This window comes from Vulpes lagopus, chromosome 7 (assembly GCF_018345385.1).
Source record: "Vulpes lagopus strain Blue_001 chromosome 7, ASM1834538v1, whole genome shotgun sequence".
Classification (NCBI taxonomy): Eukaryota; Metazoa; Chordata; class Mammalia; order Carnivora; family Canidae; genus Vulpes; species Vulpes lagopus.
Window position 1 is genome coordinate 107,647,043 of NC_054830.1, and position 17,671 is coordinate 107,664,713.

Sequence of the window (17,671 nt, forward strand, 5' to 3'; positions counted from 1 at the left end):
GAAAAGATATTTGCAAATGATACATCCAATTAGGAGTTAATATCCAAAATATATAAAGAACTCCTACAACTCAATACCAAAAACCAATCCAATTCGTTTGGGCAGAGAACTCCTCCAGATGGGCAACAGACACATGAAAAGGTGCACCACATGACTTATCATCAGGGAGATGCAAATCAAAACCATGGTGAGGTATCACCTCACACCTGTCAGAGGGTTAGAATAAAAAAAAAAAAGAAAAAAAAAACAAGAAATAACAAGTGTTGGTGAGGATGTGGAGAGATGGGTTTAATAATTATTAAATAGGAATCGCTGGGTGATTCAGTGGTTTAGCACCTGCCTTCAGCCCAGGGCGTGATCCTGGAGTCCCAGAATCGAGTCCCACATCGGGCTCCCTACATGGAGCCTGCTTCTCCCTCTGCCTGTGTCTCTCTCTGTGTCTCTTATGAATAAATAAAATCTTAAAAAAAAAAAAAGGTTTACCTTCTGGAGAAAGTACAAGTACAGTAGCTTCATGGTCATGTAGGGCCTAGGGCCCGGGTTCCTTCTGCCTTTAAAAAAATAATAATAAGTATTATTATTATTAAACGTATGGAAGAATTTTAAAAAAGTAAGGAGTACTTACATACCCATTTGGCACTTGCTAATGTTTTGTGAATTCACGCCCTCTCTATAACCTACATGCTTTCCTCCTTGAACCATTTGGAAAAAAATTATGGGTGCTAAGATGCCTCACCCCTCGGGAAACAGACATTCTCCCGTATGACCACCTTTGTAGATATTATTATACCCACGAGAACACTAATCCAGTGATGTCATGTAATAGGCAGTCCTCATTAAAACCACAGCACTTTTTCCTGGAATGTCTCCTACAGCTTTGTGTCATTGTGATTTTTCAAGATTCAGTCAAGCCTCACCCACTGTGTTTGTTCTACATATGTAATTTCTTCTAATCTAGAAGAGTGACCCACTCACCCCAAAGTTTTTTGTGGTGGTTTTTTTTTTTGAAAGTTCAGGCATTTATCTTATAAAATGTCTTTAATTATGTTTTTTTGTTAAGATTTTATTTATTTGACACAGAGACAGAGTGCACACAAGTAGGGGGATTGGCAGGCAGAGAGTAAAGAAAAAGAGCAGGGAGCCCAATGTGGGGCTTAATCCCAGGACCCTGAGATCATGACCTGAGCTGAAGGCAGACGCTTAACCAACTGAGCCACCCAGGTGCCCCCAAATGTCTTCAATTTTGGACTTGTTCTCTAATGAATAGCTTGAGATGAGGCGTTTTTGGCACCCATCTGTTGGAGGCACTATTGTGTAGAGCTTCCTTGTGTAGGAAGTACATCAAGAGTGCCATGCCAGCTGATCCCACTGCTGGTGGTGCTAAATTGGCCCCATCCCTGCATGAAGGGGTGACTGCCATGTATTTTTATTGAAAATGTACATTTTCCTCATTTAGCAATGAGGTGTGTGTTCTGTGGATGGCACTTTGAAATGGTGTGATTGTCCTGTTCCCCAAATATTTTTACCCACGATTTCTAATAAACATCAAATGATCCTTTTCTGACTCAATTATTACATGGGGGATTGCCAAATGATTTTCTACTTTTAACATTCCTTCTCAATTTATTTAGCTGGCATTCTTCTGTAAAGATGAGTGTTTCCTTTTTTCACATTTTTAACAACTTGGTTTTAAGGTGTAAGGTTGTGCCTTCTTTGGAACTCTTAACTCAGAACAGTGTGTGCACATGTGTGTGTGGGTAGAGGGGGCGGTGGGGGGAGCCTGAGCCCTGAGTCACACACAGGCCTCTGCACATTCAGCCAAGAGTCCCTTCCACTCTCCACCCGACTCACTCCTCTGTACCCACACTTGCTTTTCTGATAATGCTTAGGTGCAGTCAGCATCTTCTACCTCAGGACCTTTGCCTGGAATCCCCTTGCCCCAGGGGGCTGCATGGCTCACTTTACTCTTTTTTCTTCCCAGATGGCCTGATCACCCCATATAATAGACCCTTCCATCTCCATTATTCTTTCTTACTCTCCTCTGTGCTGCTTCACAGTTCTTGTCAGTACCTGCCATATAAACGTCATGGGAACTGTGTTTTTATTTGGAGCCTAGTACGGAGCCTGACCCATAGAGGTGCTCAATAAATATCTGGAGGTGAGAAGAGACCCTTACACGAATGCATGTTTTGTAAGGCTCTGAATGAATCCAAAGATCCCTATTTCTCTTCACTGCTTCTTCCATACGACGACAGGGACACTCAAGCCCAGAACAGATATGGACAGCCGTTCTTCTGTCTGTCAGGGGTAACGTGTATTGCTAGCAGCCATTCAATTCCTGCCCACTCATTCAAGCCAGCAGAGCCATGAGATTATCCACCCCTCCTTTCTTTGACATGATTTTTGGGGAATAAAAACAAATCAGAATTCATCAACTGTGAACAAAATTGTCAACTGTGAACTGTCAACAGTCTGGTTTAAAAATAGATGATTGGTTGATGAAATAGAGTTGAGAAAGCAATTTAAATAAAATGTTAAAAATAATACCCAAAGCATGCCAGGCAAAGCAAAGAGTGTGGGGTGTTGGGAAAATGTACTCAGTGGAGACCTTTGTGGGCAGTGAACCAGAGAGAGGTTATTAGTTTTGCTTTACAAATCACAGAAGAGAAAGATTTACTGGCCGTTTGCAGTCATATTCACTCATTCCGACGTGTTGGTGTGTTATGCAAAATGGAAGGAAAGATTGGTTGGGAAATCTGCTAGCACATTTATTTTTAAATAGGTCAACATTTTGAATATTTCTGTCCATTCGCAAAGCCTTCACCTCCCTCTATCTTCTGCGTTTCTGTGAAAACTGGGGAAGACATTTGTCTCCCAGCAGGTTGAGGGGTATAGAAGCTTCAGGAGGTTATGTCTGTGTTTCTGTTTGTGTTTGTATGAATATGGGTTCCAGTACAAAGTTTAAATGTTGTTAAATTCTCACTTTCTGGGCTCTCCTTTATATAGTTAGGGCTGATGATTTATTTCACTACTTGATCATAAAATCAGTATAAAGTCTTGAATTTTTCAAGCGCCTAGGTGGCTCAGTCAGTTCAGCATCTGCCTTTGGCTAAGATCATGATCTCAGGGTCCTGGGATGGAGCTCTGAGTCAGGTTCTCCGCTTGCAGGAAGTGTGCTGCTCCTTCTCCCTCTGCTCCTCCCCCTGTTTGTGGTTTCTCTCAATTGCTCTCTCTCTCTCTCAAATAAATAAAATCTTAAAAAAAAAAGTCTTGGGGTACCTGGGTGGCTCAGTGGTTGAGCGTCTGCTTTCGGCTCAGGTCGTGACCCCAGGGTCCTGGGATTGAGTCCACATCGGGCTCCCTGCAGGGAGCCTGCTTCTCCCTCTGCCTATGTCTCTGCCTCTCTCTGTGTGTCTCTTAGGAAAAATAAATACATTTTTCAAAGTCTTGACTTTTTCATACTTGCTATTTTTTGCCCATGTGTCACAGCTGACTATTTGGGCAAGTTCTGTATGTCCACTTGACCAAATCCTAAGGCTGCTATTCCAAGGTTTGTGTGTGTGTGTGTGTCTGTCTGTCTGTCTTTCTTAATTTCTTTCTTTCTTTCTTTCTTTCTTTCTTTCTTTCTTTCTTTCTTTCTTTCTTTCTTTCTTTCTTTCTTTCTCCCTTCCCTTCCCTTCCCTTCCCTTCCCTTCCCTTCCCTTCCCTTCCCTTCCCTTCCCTTCCCTTCCCTTCCCTTCCCTTCCCTTCCCTTCCCTTCCCTTCCCTTCCCTTCCCTTCCCTTCCCTTCCCTTCCCTTCCCTTCCCTTCCCTTCCCTTCCCTTCCCTTCCCTTCCCTTCCCTTCCCTTCCCTTCCCTTCCCTTCCCTTCCCTTCCCTTCCCTTCGAGTCATCTTGGCACAAAGATCTGTGTTTTATAAACCTAAGACAAGGCATTTCCATTCCTTAGAGACTATCTCTTTTTAAACATCTGCGTGGAAAGTGTATTAGTTTCCCAGGGCTGCACTAACAGAGTGCCACAAACTGGGTGCCTCAAATAATAGAAATTACTATCTCACAGCCCTGGAGGTAGAAGTTGGAAGCCAAGGTGAGGGCAAGGTTGGTTCCGTCTGAGGCAGTGAGTGAGCATCTGTCTCATTCCTTTCCTTAGCTTCTTGTAGCCTCAGGCATTCTTTGTATTTTGTTTTAAGATTTTACTTATTTATTCATGATGAGAGAGAGAGAGAGAGAGAGAGAGAGAGGTGCAAAGACACAGGCAGAGGGAGAAGCAGGCTCCCTGCAGGGAACCCAATGTGGGACTCCATCCCAGGATTCCGGGATCATGACCTGAGCCAAAGGTAGAAGCTCAACCACTGAGCCACCCAGGTGTCCCTCAGGCATTCTTTTTTGATGGCCATCTTAACCCTGTATCACTTCACACCTCCATCTTCCCTCTATGAGGGTCTGTCTCTGTGTCCAACTTTCCACTTCATATAAGCATGCCAGTCATATTGGATCAGGACTCATGCTCTTGAGCTGATTTTAAGATGATTATCTGTATAAAGACCTTCTAAGATACTGGGAGTTAGGACTCCTAAATATATTTTATGAGGAATATAATTCAATACATAACATAAGGTACGAAGTTGTCTCTTATAGAGGGTACGTGGGAGCCAGGGCAGTGGTGATTCCTCTCTGCTTAGACCCATTTCTAATATGGGCCAGAGCTGGAAGGGCTCCTCCCCACAGGAGGCAGTGACCATCTGAGGGGTCTTTACATATATTCAGTGTATCTCTTTCCCCTTTGGTGCAGGAGCCCCAGGACATGCCTACAGCCTTGGCTTCTTGGGAGCTTTGAGTAACTGACTAGCTCTCCACTCTAAATCCAAAACATTCATTTATACCTCTTTCTTCCTCTTCTCTCCCCACAGTTTTTTCTAAAAAATAATTTTTTATGAGTGCTCCTTTATTAGTTCCCAAGAATGTCATTTTGTCATTTTTAAAAAAATTATTGTTTTGTTTTTCACTTTTCTACTTCCAAGCCACAGACTCTAAGGGGTAGACTCCCAGTCTACCCTCTTTAAGTCGGAGCTCCACAGACACTGTTCTGACATGGGTCAACAAAGCCCGGCTGGTGCAGGTGGATTGCCTGCATCCTTGGTACCTCCAGGGCAGATGTAGAGGGGCTGATAAATGCTACCCAAGCAAGTCCTTACTGCAAAGAAATCACCATCCATGATTTTGCCCATTTGCAGCTCTAGCTCTGAGCACACCGTAAGAAAGAAGGTGTGGTAATTCTGGAAGCTTGTCCTTTGGGAAAGGAGCCAGTAATGTCCCTGTGGTGTGGGGATACGCTTATTTCTCCCTCCTCATGTCTCTGTAGGGGAATTTGTACTCCCATGCTCTGCTCCTGCTGCTGCTTTCCCAAGGAAGGCTGCGCATGTCCTGATTGGAGGGAGTCTAGTGTCTCCTGGGTCAGGAGCACAGGATCACTGCATTGGAAAAATAACATGGGTTGCCTCTTTTTTTCTCTTGGCTCTGTTCTTTTGGCAGCCTGATACAGAAGGGCTAGCACACCTGCTTTGTATTTTCAGAATCTTTGTATACACAGCATAGGACACACTTCTACAAAGCCTGGCCAGGTCTGTGCATTTTCTCCACTTGCAATTCCAGATGACTGTCTAGGGCTTTCCCAAGCATCTGTTTCCGGCAGGTTGGGAGAAGGCGTTGGAGTCCTTTGCTTGGCATGAAGGTCTGTCAGAGTGTGCAGCCCGGAGTAGCAGGAAGCCCTGTGTTTTGGAAGTTATCTGGGCCCCGTGAGTAAAGCTGGTGTAGTGACCACCTTTCAGCCTCTAACTCTTCTTCTCCAGCAAGAACCAGGGAAGTGGGGGTGGGACTTTGGGAAGTGCTGTGGGAAGGGGACATATGTATGGTGCCCTGATGATGCCTCTGCCCAGGAACAGTCCAGGTCTCAGGTTCAGAGCTGGGTACCCTATCTCCTTGCCCGTGGGTAGCCCGTGTACTCCCACTTATTCCTCCTAGCGACTTTCCCCAGGAGGCGTGGGTAGAGCTTGGTTGTCACTTTGATAGAAGCATGTAAACTTTGTTTTTATATTTTATGATGAAATATTTGATACATAAATGTAAATGTCTTATTTATATAAGTTGCCAACCCCAACAACAAAAGGCTCAGAAGGTTCTACGAAGCTTGGGAAAGAAACCAGTCTCAGGTTTCAGTGTTTTTTCTGGGTTCCTGTCTGATGCCATCCTCCTGCCTCTGCTCCAGAGGTCGCCCCTATCTTGGTATTTGTCACCCTACCTCCCCTACATATTTATACTCATTTATCTATCTCTAAATAGCATGTGTTGAGCTTTATTAAAAAAATGGAATTCTAGTCCTTTGAGCTTCATTTAAATGCCACATACTGTCCTGGAAGATAAAAAAGCAGACCTGTGCTCTTGAAACATGGATATTTTAACTGGTGCAGATAAATCTTGTTTTTCTGTGGTGGCACCTCCCTAGGGTCAGGGAAGAGGCCTGGCTGCCTCCACAGATTGTGACAACGGCTGTCCCCAAGACAAGAAAGCCAAGTTACTCGAATTACAGTCCACAGGGGCTCTCAGGGGAGGCCAGGCCACCCAGGGGAACGAGTGTTCTGGGCATCTGGGGAGCAGATGGACAAGATTCCTACTGCAGTGATGGCTGGGGGTGAGCCAGGAGGCTGGAAGGCCGTGTACTAGATGTGGAGCTCACAGGGAGGACTCAGGCAGCAGGTGTGGGGCAAGGATGCTTCACCATGAATGTGTCGAATACCGAGCTCCAGCCCCTGTGTTCTTTGTACAGGTGGAGTGGGTTACTCCTGGTGACTGGGACAGAGGCTTAAAGTGGCACAGTGATCACCACCACTTTCTGCCTTTATTTATCATTTTGCATCTGCTAACTGAACACCTACTGTGTGCCCAGGGTAAGACAGTGACTTAGACTTTTTCCAACTATGGTAAGTACCCCATGGTCTACCAGGAAGTCAGTGCTACTGCTACCTTTGGCTACATTATGCTGTCCTGAAAAAAGGATTCCCAAACCCCAGGGTATATGGCAAATAACATATGTTAATCCCTTGTTCATATTGCGTGTTAGCTGTGGGTTACCTGCAGCTCTGTTCCTTGCCCTCTGCCCTCTGGGCCCCAGGCCAGAGGAATAGCCCTTGTCTGGCTCATGTCCTTTTGAGGGTAGAGGGAAGAGCAAGAGAGGTAATAACCACACAGTGGTTCTTCAAACATCTGCTCACACCTAGCCTGTCTCGCCACCTCACAGTCCACAGGCAGAGCAAGGCTGGCGGGGACCAGTGTCAACTGGAGGGGAAGCCCATTTTCCCATGGAGCGATGAGAGAAGTATAGACTTCTCCTTCAGGGAGGCCAGAGGATGTTTGGAGAGAATATTAGAGTCTTCATAGAGACAAACAGGCAATTCTAGTAACAGCAGGAGAAGGCTTTATAGTATGTAAATGTATTAATCTTTAACTTTATGATCAATTTTCATATATTGTTGCCCCTAAATTAGCTGTGGGGATTCTGTTGAGAAAACAGTTGGAGAACTGCAAGTCTGAAACAGGATTGTTCCAGAGCACCAGGGCAGAGGGACGAGGCGAGACTGCCCATAGCAGCCTTCTCTCCAGCCCTGGGCATGTGCACACAGCCTGCAGTATTTGAGAAGAAGCTTCTTACACGGGCAGCCCACCTGCCTGCTTGCAGCCTTCCTCCTTGTGCATCTTCTATCCATCTGTCAGCAGGCATGTCCTGTCCCTGTGGGTCTTTTTTGTGCCACCTCCCTCTGTACCTGTGACTCCTGCCTCACTCCACGATCCTGGCCACACAGACTTTAGAAGGATGTGTTCTGTTTTGTTTCCTCATTAAGTCTGATGAGGTTGGAGGTCTGGGCCATCGCTGTCCCTCATACAGTCCCCACTGCTCCTACAGCCACACGAGGCACATACTGGACACCTGACAGATACATACAAAGGCAGTTGTATCAAGGAGAAGTCATCACCCTGTGGGCTTGTCTGTTGCTCTCTGTCCATAAGCTAGCCACCAGTGCATGACAGTTGAGGTTGCACAGAGTGACCCAGTACACCTAGAGCCAGGTTTGAAGCACTCTTGTCCTTGGTTTGTAACTGGTGTGGGGACTGAGCAGCTCAGCCCTCACATGAGCCGGTATTCATGTCCTCAGGTGTGTTGCTTTGCACATGCTAGTGGGCTTTTCAGAAGTATGCATTTGTGTTTTCCAAGGACAGGGACTGTATATCCTCTTCCCATCCTTTTAAAAGGTGCCAGATGGCCTCTGGTAAGAACTGCACACAAAGTGGGTGCCTAGTAAATGTTGCCTGTTTCCTTTTCCTTGGAACCTCCATCAGATACACACATGGTTCTGGGCCCCTCGGCCTTTGTAGAAGGCCAATTATACACAGGCCTGGATCCTGGGAATATGAACAAAAAAAAGGAATGAACTGTCAGGCAACTGAAATCCAGGCCAGTAGCATCTTGGGGTACCGTATGAAGTGTCTGCTCTTTCACACCCATCCACGTGGCAGGATGTGGGGGATCAGAATCCACCCTGTATGAGCATCATGATCTTTCACGGGTTATTTAACCTGAATCTATTTCTTATCCCTGAATGTCAGGATCCTAAAAATGTTGCCGATTGTTGCGCTCTTTTGCTCTTATAAACAACATCCTTTCTGGCCTGTGTTCTGAATCAGTTGCAACTTGACAATTAAAGTAGCAGAAAGAATTAAACTGGTGGAAAGTGGCCAAAATAATACCAGTGTGGGGATCCCTGAGTGGCTCAGAGGTTTAGCGCCGCCTTCAGTCCAGGGCCTGATCCTGGAGACCGGGGATCGAGTCCCAAGTCAGGCTCCCTGCATGGATCCTGCTTCTCCCTCTGCCTGTGTCTCCGCCTCTCTCTCTCTCTCTCTCTCTCTCTCTCTCTCTCTCTCTCTCTCCCCCTCTCCCTCTCTCTCTCTGTGTGTGTGTGTGTGTGTGTGTGTGTGTCTCTCTCATGAATAAAAGAAAAAAAATACTACCAGTGTGACTCATACAGGGCTGACAAGAAGAGATGCTAGCTTTTGGGCTTCACCATTGAATCTGAGAATTAGATGGGTGCTTGCACCCAGTCCCAGGCCAGAGACCCCCATAGGCATCCTCTGGAGTAAGGACTGTGTAACACTCAGGTTTGGGATGGTTGAAACAAAAGCTTCTGGTCCTTGCTTGTTCCCGATGGGAGGAGCCGGGTCTCATGTACATCACCCTAGTGTGCTGACGAGGTGGTTACTGTGCCTTGGGGCCCAGGGGGAGCCTGTGAGCAGCTGAGAGGGCCCAGGATCCCTGTGTTGGGGCAAAGGGATAGGGACAGGATTGGGGGGAGTGGCCTTCTGCTAGGTGGGTGAGCCTTTGTGGACTTCCAGGACTCCAAGATATCGTTGCAGGTGAGTACTTGTATTAAGTTACAGTTGTGTTTATCACTGACTACAGTAAGTGCTGTGATGCTCTGCAGTGATTTTAGATGTTACTCCAGGCATTTGGGAAGACATAAAAGGTCGTTTCTTATTTAGCCTTCTGCCATTTGGACCTTGACTTGAGAGAGACCCCTTCTTTCTCTGCCTTTGCTCCCAGGAGTGTGACTGGTTGGAGAGGCGCTGGCTGCTTCCTGAGGAAGCCAGGGAGGAGTCTGCTTGGCTGCATTCTTAACTCCTGTTCTGTTTCCCTTTGCAGTGCAAGTTGGAGTTCCATGCTTGTTCTACTGGCAAAAGCCTCAACATCCTCTGTGATGGGCCCTGTCCATGTCTCCCGGAGCCTGGGCCATCAAAACACAAGACAGAAAAGAATGGTGAGTGGGATTCCAGGAGAGCCCCTGGAGGGGGATTGACACGGCCATGCTCTGCCCCCATACCAGGAGCTGGCACTGGGCAGAGCTGTTGGAGCTCATGTAGGGGAAATGGAGGAGCCTGGTGAGTGCTCCAGCTTGGTAGGGACTTGAAACTGAACTGCCTTCAGCTACCATTAAAAAGAAAAAGAAGAGCTAAGAGTCTTTGAATTCTATTAGACAAGGGCATGTACTGGGTTCTTGGAGAGGTCAAATTGACTATAGCACGGGAAGGGCAGGGTTTTTTAGCATCTCAGCTGAGGGCCTGCTCTGTGGTACATCCGGGGCTTCCTTGAACTTTAATGTCTAAGCCATTTGAACTTCTCAAGGCCAAGTTTCAAAACGGAGACTGCAGTGATGTCACAACGGTGGGGAGTCTTCTCCCCAAAAAGGATTTCTTCCTTAATATAGCAGACTCAGAATGCAGCATGGAGCCAGAGGATATATAAAAACAAAAATTCTCCAGGGGCAGCTGTTTCTCTTTCATGGCTGAGAGGGTCAGGAAGGGTTGGGCCTTATTTGGATATTTTAGTGATGGAGAAAGGAAGGCTGTCCCTCTGGCCTTGGCCCATTTTTGAGCCCTCTTTAAGACCCAAGATGGAAGTTTGCATTAGCCTTCTGTGAAGCTGGGCTTTCTTGGCTGTAGCTGCTAGTTCCATGGAAAGTGTTGCACATTTCTGTGTGCATGTGTGTGTGTGTGCATGCACACACGCAAGCACACGTTTCTTCTAAAGCATCTTCTGGAGGGGTGGGGATCTATAAAAAAATAAAATAATAAAATAAAGCATCTTCTGTTGGTAATGGGAGAGGGTGATCAGGGTGTATGTGTTTAGGTATTTCCCTCTTCGTGGGTCGTATTGACTTTTCCAGGGCACATCGGTGAGGTTGCTTGGATGTGCACATGTTTACAGCGGTGGTCACAGGAATATTGTGTTACAATGCTCTTTGGAAGATTTGGCTCAGAACATGGAAGGACTTGTAAGCTGGTAATAGGGTCACAGCTAATCCCCATAAATTCCTCTTGGTTCCAAGATGCTGATGGTGCTGTCTTTGGGCCTGATTCATTTAAATAACTGCAGTGACGAATGTTCATTCATGTACACACACCCCCTTGGAGTATTGTCCAAAAACCCAAAGCCCTGGTGTGAAGCAGTGACAATATCCAGAAAATTCACTTCTGTCTGGGGATTTCTTAATAATCCTAGAAATTTCAATAGTCTCTGTTATTTGCAGTCTGTTGTTTCCCGCTTTGGTTTACTCTCCTATTTTGAGGTGAGGAACCCAAACCAGGAAAGTCACCTCCACCATTTTGCCTGTGATATCTCTCCAAAGGGGTGAATTCGCCTCTCCTCGGGGGCTTCCAAATCTATTTAGGCTTCCTGATTTGCCATGGTAAGGTAACAGACTGGTTTCCTGGGAAGTCTCCAAATGAAGTACAACACCTCTTCTCTTCTCTCTTCTCTCTTCTCTTCTCTTCTCTTCTCTTCTCTTCTCTTCTCTTCTCTTCTCTTCTCTTTCTCTTTTTTCTTTTCTTTCTTTCTCTTTCTTTTCTTTTCTTTTCTTTCTTTCTTTCTTTCTTTCTTTCTTTCTTTCTTTCTTTCTTTTCTTTCTTTTCTTTCTTTTCTTTCTTTTCTTTCTTCTCTATGCCTGACATGGGGCTCAAACCTCTTACTCAGAGATAAAGAGTCATGTGCTCTACCGACTGTGCCAGCCAGGCACCCCAAGGCTTATCTCTTAATGGTGGGCTTTGTCACACCTGATTAAATGAGATTCACTCCCAAATAGGACACTCCAGGTATAGTCTTGCCTGTACCATGCATTTGTTTAATCATGTTCTGGTAAAAATTAGAACAGATTCTTACTGAACCTTTGCAAGTTACTGCATTGCCATTAACAGTAAAGAGACTTTAGACAAGAGTATTGTCTGCGAATCCTGAAAGGTCAGTGAGAACAAGAATGCCATTTAAAAGTGTTTCATTTGAAAATGTTTGAAAAAGCGTGAACTACAAGATTAATATATAAGAGATAAAGCAGGAAGAATGAGAAGGGACCTCATAAACCTATCAGAAATGATGACAATAAAAAGTAATACCAACAGTTTTCCAAAACGAATAATCAAAATTATATCCTCTTCATCAGTTCTTTCAGTCCTGTGTAATTATTTTTTGTTCCACTGGCTCCTGGGTCAGCAGTTGGTTTTTATGAAGTCATCTGCCTCTGCACCCAAAGGAGCCCTGGAACTCCACACCGTGTCTCGTATCATCTGGCACTTGTCTAAGAAATATCACCCTGGAAGCTTACAGTGATGAGTCTGTTACTTGAAGTATCGATCAAACTCAGTACAGTTCTTTGTGAGAGGCTCTGAGATTGTCCTCCTTGGTTTAAGACCCACTTTCTGGGCTGTGACTTACTGCAGAGTTTTTGTTGTTGTTGTTGTTGTTGTTTTGTTTTTTTAATACCTGCATGAGGGGGAAGCAGAATAGTTAAGCATTACACCCTGATAGGGGATTATACTGTTCTCTGTGAGGAGGCTGTTGGGTATGTAATAAATTAACTATAGCCATTGGTTCTTATCAGCAAGTGCCTGCTTTCACAGGCAGGTAGAATGAAAGGGACAGAGAGGGTGCAAGAGAGAGGTCAGAGGTGAAATGATGAGCAGTGACCTCACAGAGGCTGTGGGCCGTGGGAGGGGAAGCCCGTCCCTTTCTGAGACACGTCGGAGCTCCGCACCATGTCAGGACATTCCTGCTCCTGTGCCTCTTGCAGAAATGATGTTTGGTGGTCTTGCAGACACAGGTGTGTCAGGGGTGTGGCAGTTGTGGTTAGCATTGATGATGTTCTATTGTCAGTCTTGTCTCTCTTTTGAACTTTGGTTTCTTGTGACAGTAATGGTGTCACATCTAGATAATTTATGCTAATTCCAGGACGTATCTAATTTCTGGGAAATAAGAGGTTGGCTTCTGAGCTGTGAAATTGCTGGGAAGTGGCTCCTTCTGTTGTCTGTCTTTGGTATCCAACTCCATGAGCTGTCACCACCTTCACTTAGCTGGCTGGCAGCGTGCGTGCTCACTGCGTCCGTGGAAGATGGCAATTCCGTCATGAACTGCGCTTACCACGACTGTTGGGTCGGACCCAGTGCTCTTTCCTTTATGTCCTGCTCTTCTGGGTTTACTAGTCCTCACACAGCCCTTCTCTGGCCCCCTTCAGGGCCACGGAAAGTTGTGGACATACTTCCATAAACTGGTAGTGTCAAGCAGGACTGGTGAGGTTGCTATGCCAGGCCCTCCGGCCTTGGATCTGCTTGACAGCCACCTCCATGTTAGGCAGAGGACATTTCCATAAAGCTGGCCCTGAATGGGATACCCAGTGGGTGGGAGAGCACAGGTCCTCTTTGTCACCGGGGCTGTGCATCTGTCTGTGGTTTCACAAGTGCCTCTTTCCTGCCTGGAACCCAGAGTTGGGTTGGACATAGGAAGAACAGCGGTGAGCAGAACCTTTCATGGGGGCTCACCTGCCTTGATCTGTTTGTCTCCTTTCTAAAATGTCACTTCTTGTAGCATCAGCTTGGACCACTGCAGGATGTGTCGAAGGTATGTGAGTGCCAGGGGTAATGCTTTGTCCTGTGAATCTCAGAGTACTCTGCTTCTTCCAGCCTTTGGTCTTTGAATTAGAATATACCCAGTTCTTGCACATCAGAACTCTCTCATCTCAGCTTTAAGTTTTAAGAACATTTCTAGAAAGTCAAAGTGAAGTGGTTGATTATTCTCTTGATTTTTTTTTTTTTCATCTCTCCTTTGACGTGGTCCCTGAAGACATTGTAGAAGGTGCAGTCACCCTTGGATATCCAGGAATGTTTCCTCCCACACCTCTCAATGACCTCATGACCCTGGACAAGTGACTTAATAAAGCTTAAAAAAGCTTTTTAAAACCTCTCATCTCTGTGTTGCCAGCCCCTAGAGTATAAAGAAGCAATTGTCCAAAAAAAAAAAAAGAAAGAAAGAAATTAAAAAGAGGGAGATGAAACTGAAATCTCATGTTAGGCCTGGATTTCTGTGCTTATTTCTAAGAGTCTTCCCAGAAAGATTCACGTTGAATTTCTCTTGGTGTTGTCCAGTCATCAACAGGCAGCCCAGTTAGGAAGTCAGTTCTTACATCTGACATTAACTCTTTAGCTTAGGGGCTATTTCTGCTGCTTTTTCTTCAATCCTTAGTGAAGGAGGTGAGGAAAGTTATGTGTTTGCTTCTGGATTTCTTCATGGTGGTTGAAAATCTGAGGGGAATATAGTCTCTTCCCATGCAAGTCCTTAGGATACATTTTAAAACTCACCAACATTCGCCCGCCTCCCAGCTGAACCTGGCTCCTTCTACCTATCCTCCCTTTTCTCCAGAAACAAAACACCCCCTCTCCCCTCAACCTGGGCTTGGCAGCCTTATTCCATCTGAAGGAGGGGTTTGAGGCTCCCCCATCACTGAGGTGGAAATTCTGCTGTTGTAGGATATAACATCAGGAAAAAATGTCACTTTTCTTCCATGCTGTGTTGAGGGGACCCTTGTGTTCCTAAAGATGCCTTGGGTTTCCCATGAGGACCAAGGGAAGGCCAGAGGGATGGGGCCTCAGACTTCCCCCAGAAATGACTCTATCTTTATGCTTTACCACATTTCACTGCATCTGTAGGAAAAGAGTTTGACCTCCAGTCATCTTTGTACTGGTCCCATGTACCAGTGGAGGAGCCTGGAAGGCCCAGTGATAGCGGGAACCTTGCCTGAGGCCAGACTGTTGATGGGCCTGAAGCTCTCTCCTAGCCTGAGCCTCTGGACTCCCAGGCTAGTGGCTCTGTCCAGCTGCCTGTGCACCCTCCAGGGGGTGACGTCACTTGCCCAAATCTTGGAGCGTCTCCAGTCAAGCTGAGAATGTCACCGTGTTCTCCACAAGTAGCAGTGTTTCAAAGGCATTCCACAGAAGCTGTCCCACTTCCCTCTTCCTCTGTCTTTGGAGGAGGAAGCAGCGAGAACATCACTGTCTCTGAGCACAGCTCTTTTGCTTCAGTTGCCATGGATTAGCTTTGGAGAAAGGGAATATGGGTCAGCAGGCAACCTGGCGTGCTGGAGAAGGCTGGGACACTGACACCCCCTCCCGGCCTGATGTGTGCGGGGGTGGGGGGGGGGAAGTAGGGGGAGGGTAGGAGGCGTGAGTGGTTCAGGCCAGGGAGGAAAGGGTGCGCTGCAATAAGTCCTTCTAGCAGGGTGTGCTGAAGAGGGAATAACAGCTTCCCTGCCTCTGAGCTATTTGAAACAGTAGAAAAAATAGTCTACGATGATTTTCTTTTCTCAAATGGTGATTTCAACCCCAGGCTAGATTCTGGGGGAAAAAAAGTCCTGGGTTGACAGACGGTTGTCTAATTCCATTACTTATCACAAGTGGAGTTGGGAAAAGTGTTTAACCGAGAACAGGAGGTGGTGCCAAAGAGATGGGATAAAGAGTTCTTCCTAGCTGTAATGTCTCAGTGGAAAAACCCTAAAAGAATCCTGCTGCAGAAGCTCCTAGCAAAATGGAGGGTTATCTTTGTATCCAGGAAAGAACATTTTTCTTTAATGCCTATTGTGTAATGGGGCGGGGGAAGGCCTCGGGCTTGCAAACTTGCAATTTAAAAGCAGTTTGTCTTAACCTTGCCATGCCCATTCAGCTTTGTTCACTTACTCGGTGCTGCACTATAGCCAGAAATTAAACATGTAAAGGAACGTTTAATTTTTAGGGCCTTGTTATTCTCAATGTCATGACCTTAAAAAAAAAGAAAAAAGAAAAGCTTCAGAATTTAAATTGGCAACTACAAAGAAGAGAAACTTACTAGTCAGGGCCCTTGGAGTCACTGCTGACTCTGTTTTTAAACTCAGGATCTTCCTCTTCTGTGGGTTCAGCCCTGACAAAGTAGTGGTTCTCCCAGTCATTCAAAAGTCTATGGGGCAGCAGCTGATGGGAGAGAGTTGTGGATACAGAAGGAGAGAAGGGTAAACTGAGGCAGAGCATGGCCATGGTCATAAGTGGAGTCCAGAGAAAGGTCTGTGCTGGAAATGACTGGCTTTGAAAGTTCACCTAAATGGCACTCTTCTTTTGCCCAGATTTGTTTTAAATTTATAAATTAATACACGTTCTTCTTTAAAATCTAAATGATTTGGCAAAAGTCTCTTAGATTTCTCCTTTTAGCCTTTTGTTGCATGTGCTCCCAGTTGTTTTCAATATACATATAGTAACATAATTTTTAAACTTTACTCATCCTAAATTAGGAATACATTCTATGTAATATTTTATACACTGCCACTTTTATATATCATAGATTTGTTTTTCATCTAAGTACACAGATGTGTGTTTGAGGACATCTATCTTTTCTCCTTCATCCTTCCTTCTAGCCAACCTCTTGAGCTTCGGACTTATATAAGGACCGCTTAGCATTTCCATTTGATGCCTGTGGGTGTATTAAGCTTAATGTCCAAAATCAAACCGCAGATCTTCATCCCCAAACTGCTGCTTCCTCCTGCAGTATTTACCATCTTAATAATTGGCACCTTCATCTTTTGATTGGCTGAAGTGAAAAGGAAGTCCTCTTTGTCTCAAATGCTCAATGCTTTCAAAGAGATTTCCAGATATATCCACTTCTTACCAACTCCACTGCCACTACCCTAGTGGTCCAAGATATCCTCCTCTTTTATTTTAATAGCTTCCTAATTGATCCCTGGGCCCCTACATCCTCTTTTGAATGCAGTAGTTAAACCAGTTCTGTACAATGTAAGTCACATAGTATAATCCCCTGTTCAAAACACTCTGATGACTTACCTTCTTGATTAAAAGGAAGAGCTAAGGAACGTCCTTTCAGTGACCTGCAAGGCCCACCGTGCTCAGATCCCCTGCTATATCCCTATGCCCGTCTTCTGCTGCTGTACCCTTTGCTTGCTTGGCTCTAGGCAAATAGGCCCATGGGGACCCTCAGGAGAGCTCTTGGTACTCCTGCCTCTGAGCTTTGCAGGAGCCCTCGGCCTGGCCCATCTGCCCAGACACCTCCACAGTGCGTTCCATCCACCACCTCTTCAAATCCCTACACACATGTCACCTTCTCAGGAGGTCTCCTTCGCACCTCTTACCCCCTTTCCTCCTTTGTTTTCTTCTGTATCATTCATCACCTTCTACTAGATCACATGGACCTCTTTTCTGTATTGTCTCGTCTCACCCAACTATAATGGAAGTTATATGAGGGTGTTTTGTCTGAATTCCCAACAAGGATATGCCAAATGTTGAATGACTCTGCCTCATTCTAAGAGTTATCCTGTATATAGATGTACCATAATTTATAATGTTTAAAATGACCACAAAATGGTTTATCAGGACAAGAGGTCATCTGTACAAGGTGCTTTATGTGTGTACCAGCTAAGCCTGTGATGTATACATTCAATTCTTCTAACCAAATAATGTCATCTCTGTAGCTGGTGGGAAAATTTGGGATCTGGTACCTTGCCCAAGGCCACACAGCTAATAAATGACAGAGCAGAGATTTGAAGGCTTTTCTGGAGCTCACTCTCTTACACTCATATTAGACTGTGTTCTTAACCTAAATTGAATGTCCAGTGAAAGGGCAAGCTTTCTTCAGAAAAAGAAAAATAAATATGCAGACTTAGAGCCACACATTTAAAGTACCCCTCACTGGGTGGTGTGTGCTTTCATCTCTCAGAGCCTGCCCTCCTTCCCTGAGAGCCCAGCATTCCCTGACAGGCTTTGTCCAAGGT

The 17,671-nt window shown here is 45.5% G+C and overlaps 1 protein-coding gene across 2 annotated transcripts in view; it reads left to right on the forward strand.

The window, feature by feature from the left end:
• The window catches only part of SPOCK1 (SPARC (osteonectin), cwcv and kazal like domains proteoglycan 1), a 498,184-nt gene that overhangs the window by 403,477 nt on the left and 77,036 nt on the right, over positions 1-17,671 (forward strand). For both annotated transcript variants that reach the window (XM_041764681.1, XM_041764682.1), the window contains one exon: positions 9,748-9,862. In XM_041764681.1, the coding sequence (XP_041620615.1) occupies positions 9,748-9,862 (115 nt within the window). The remainder of the gene's footprint in view (positions 1-9,747; positions 9,863-17,671) is intronic.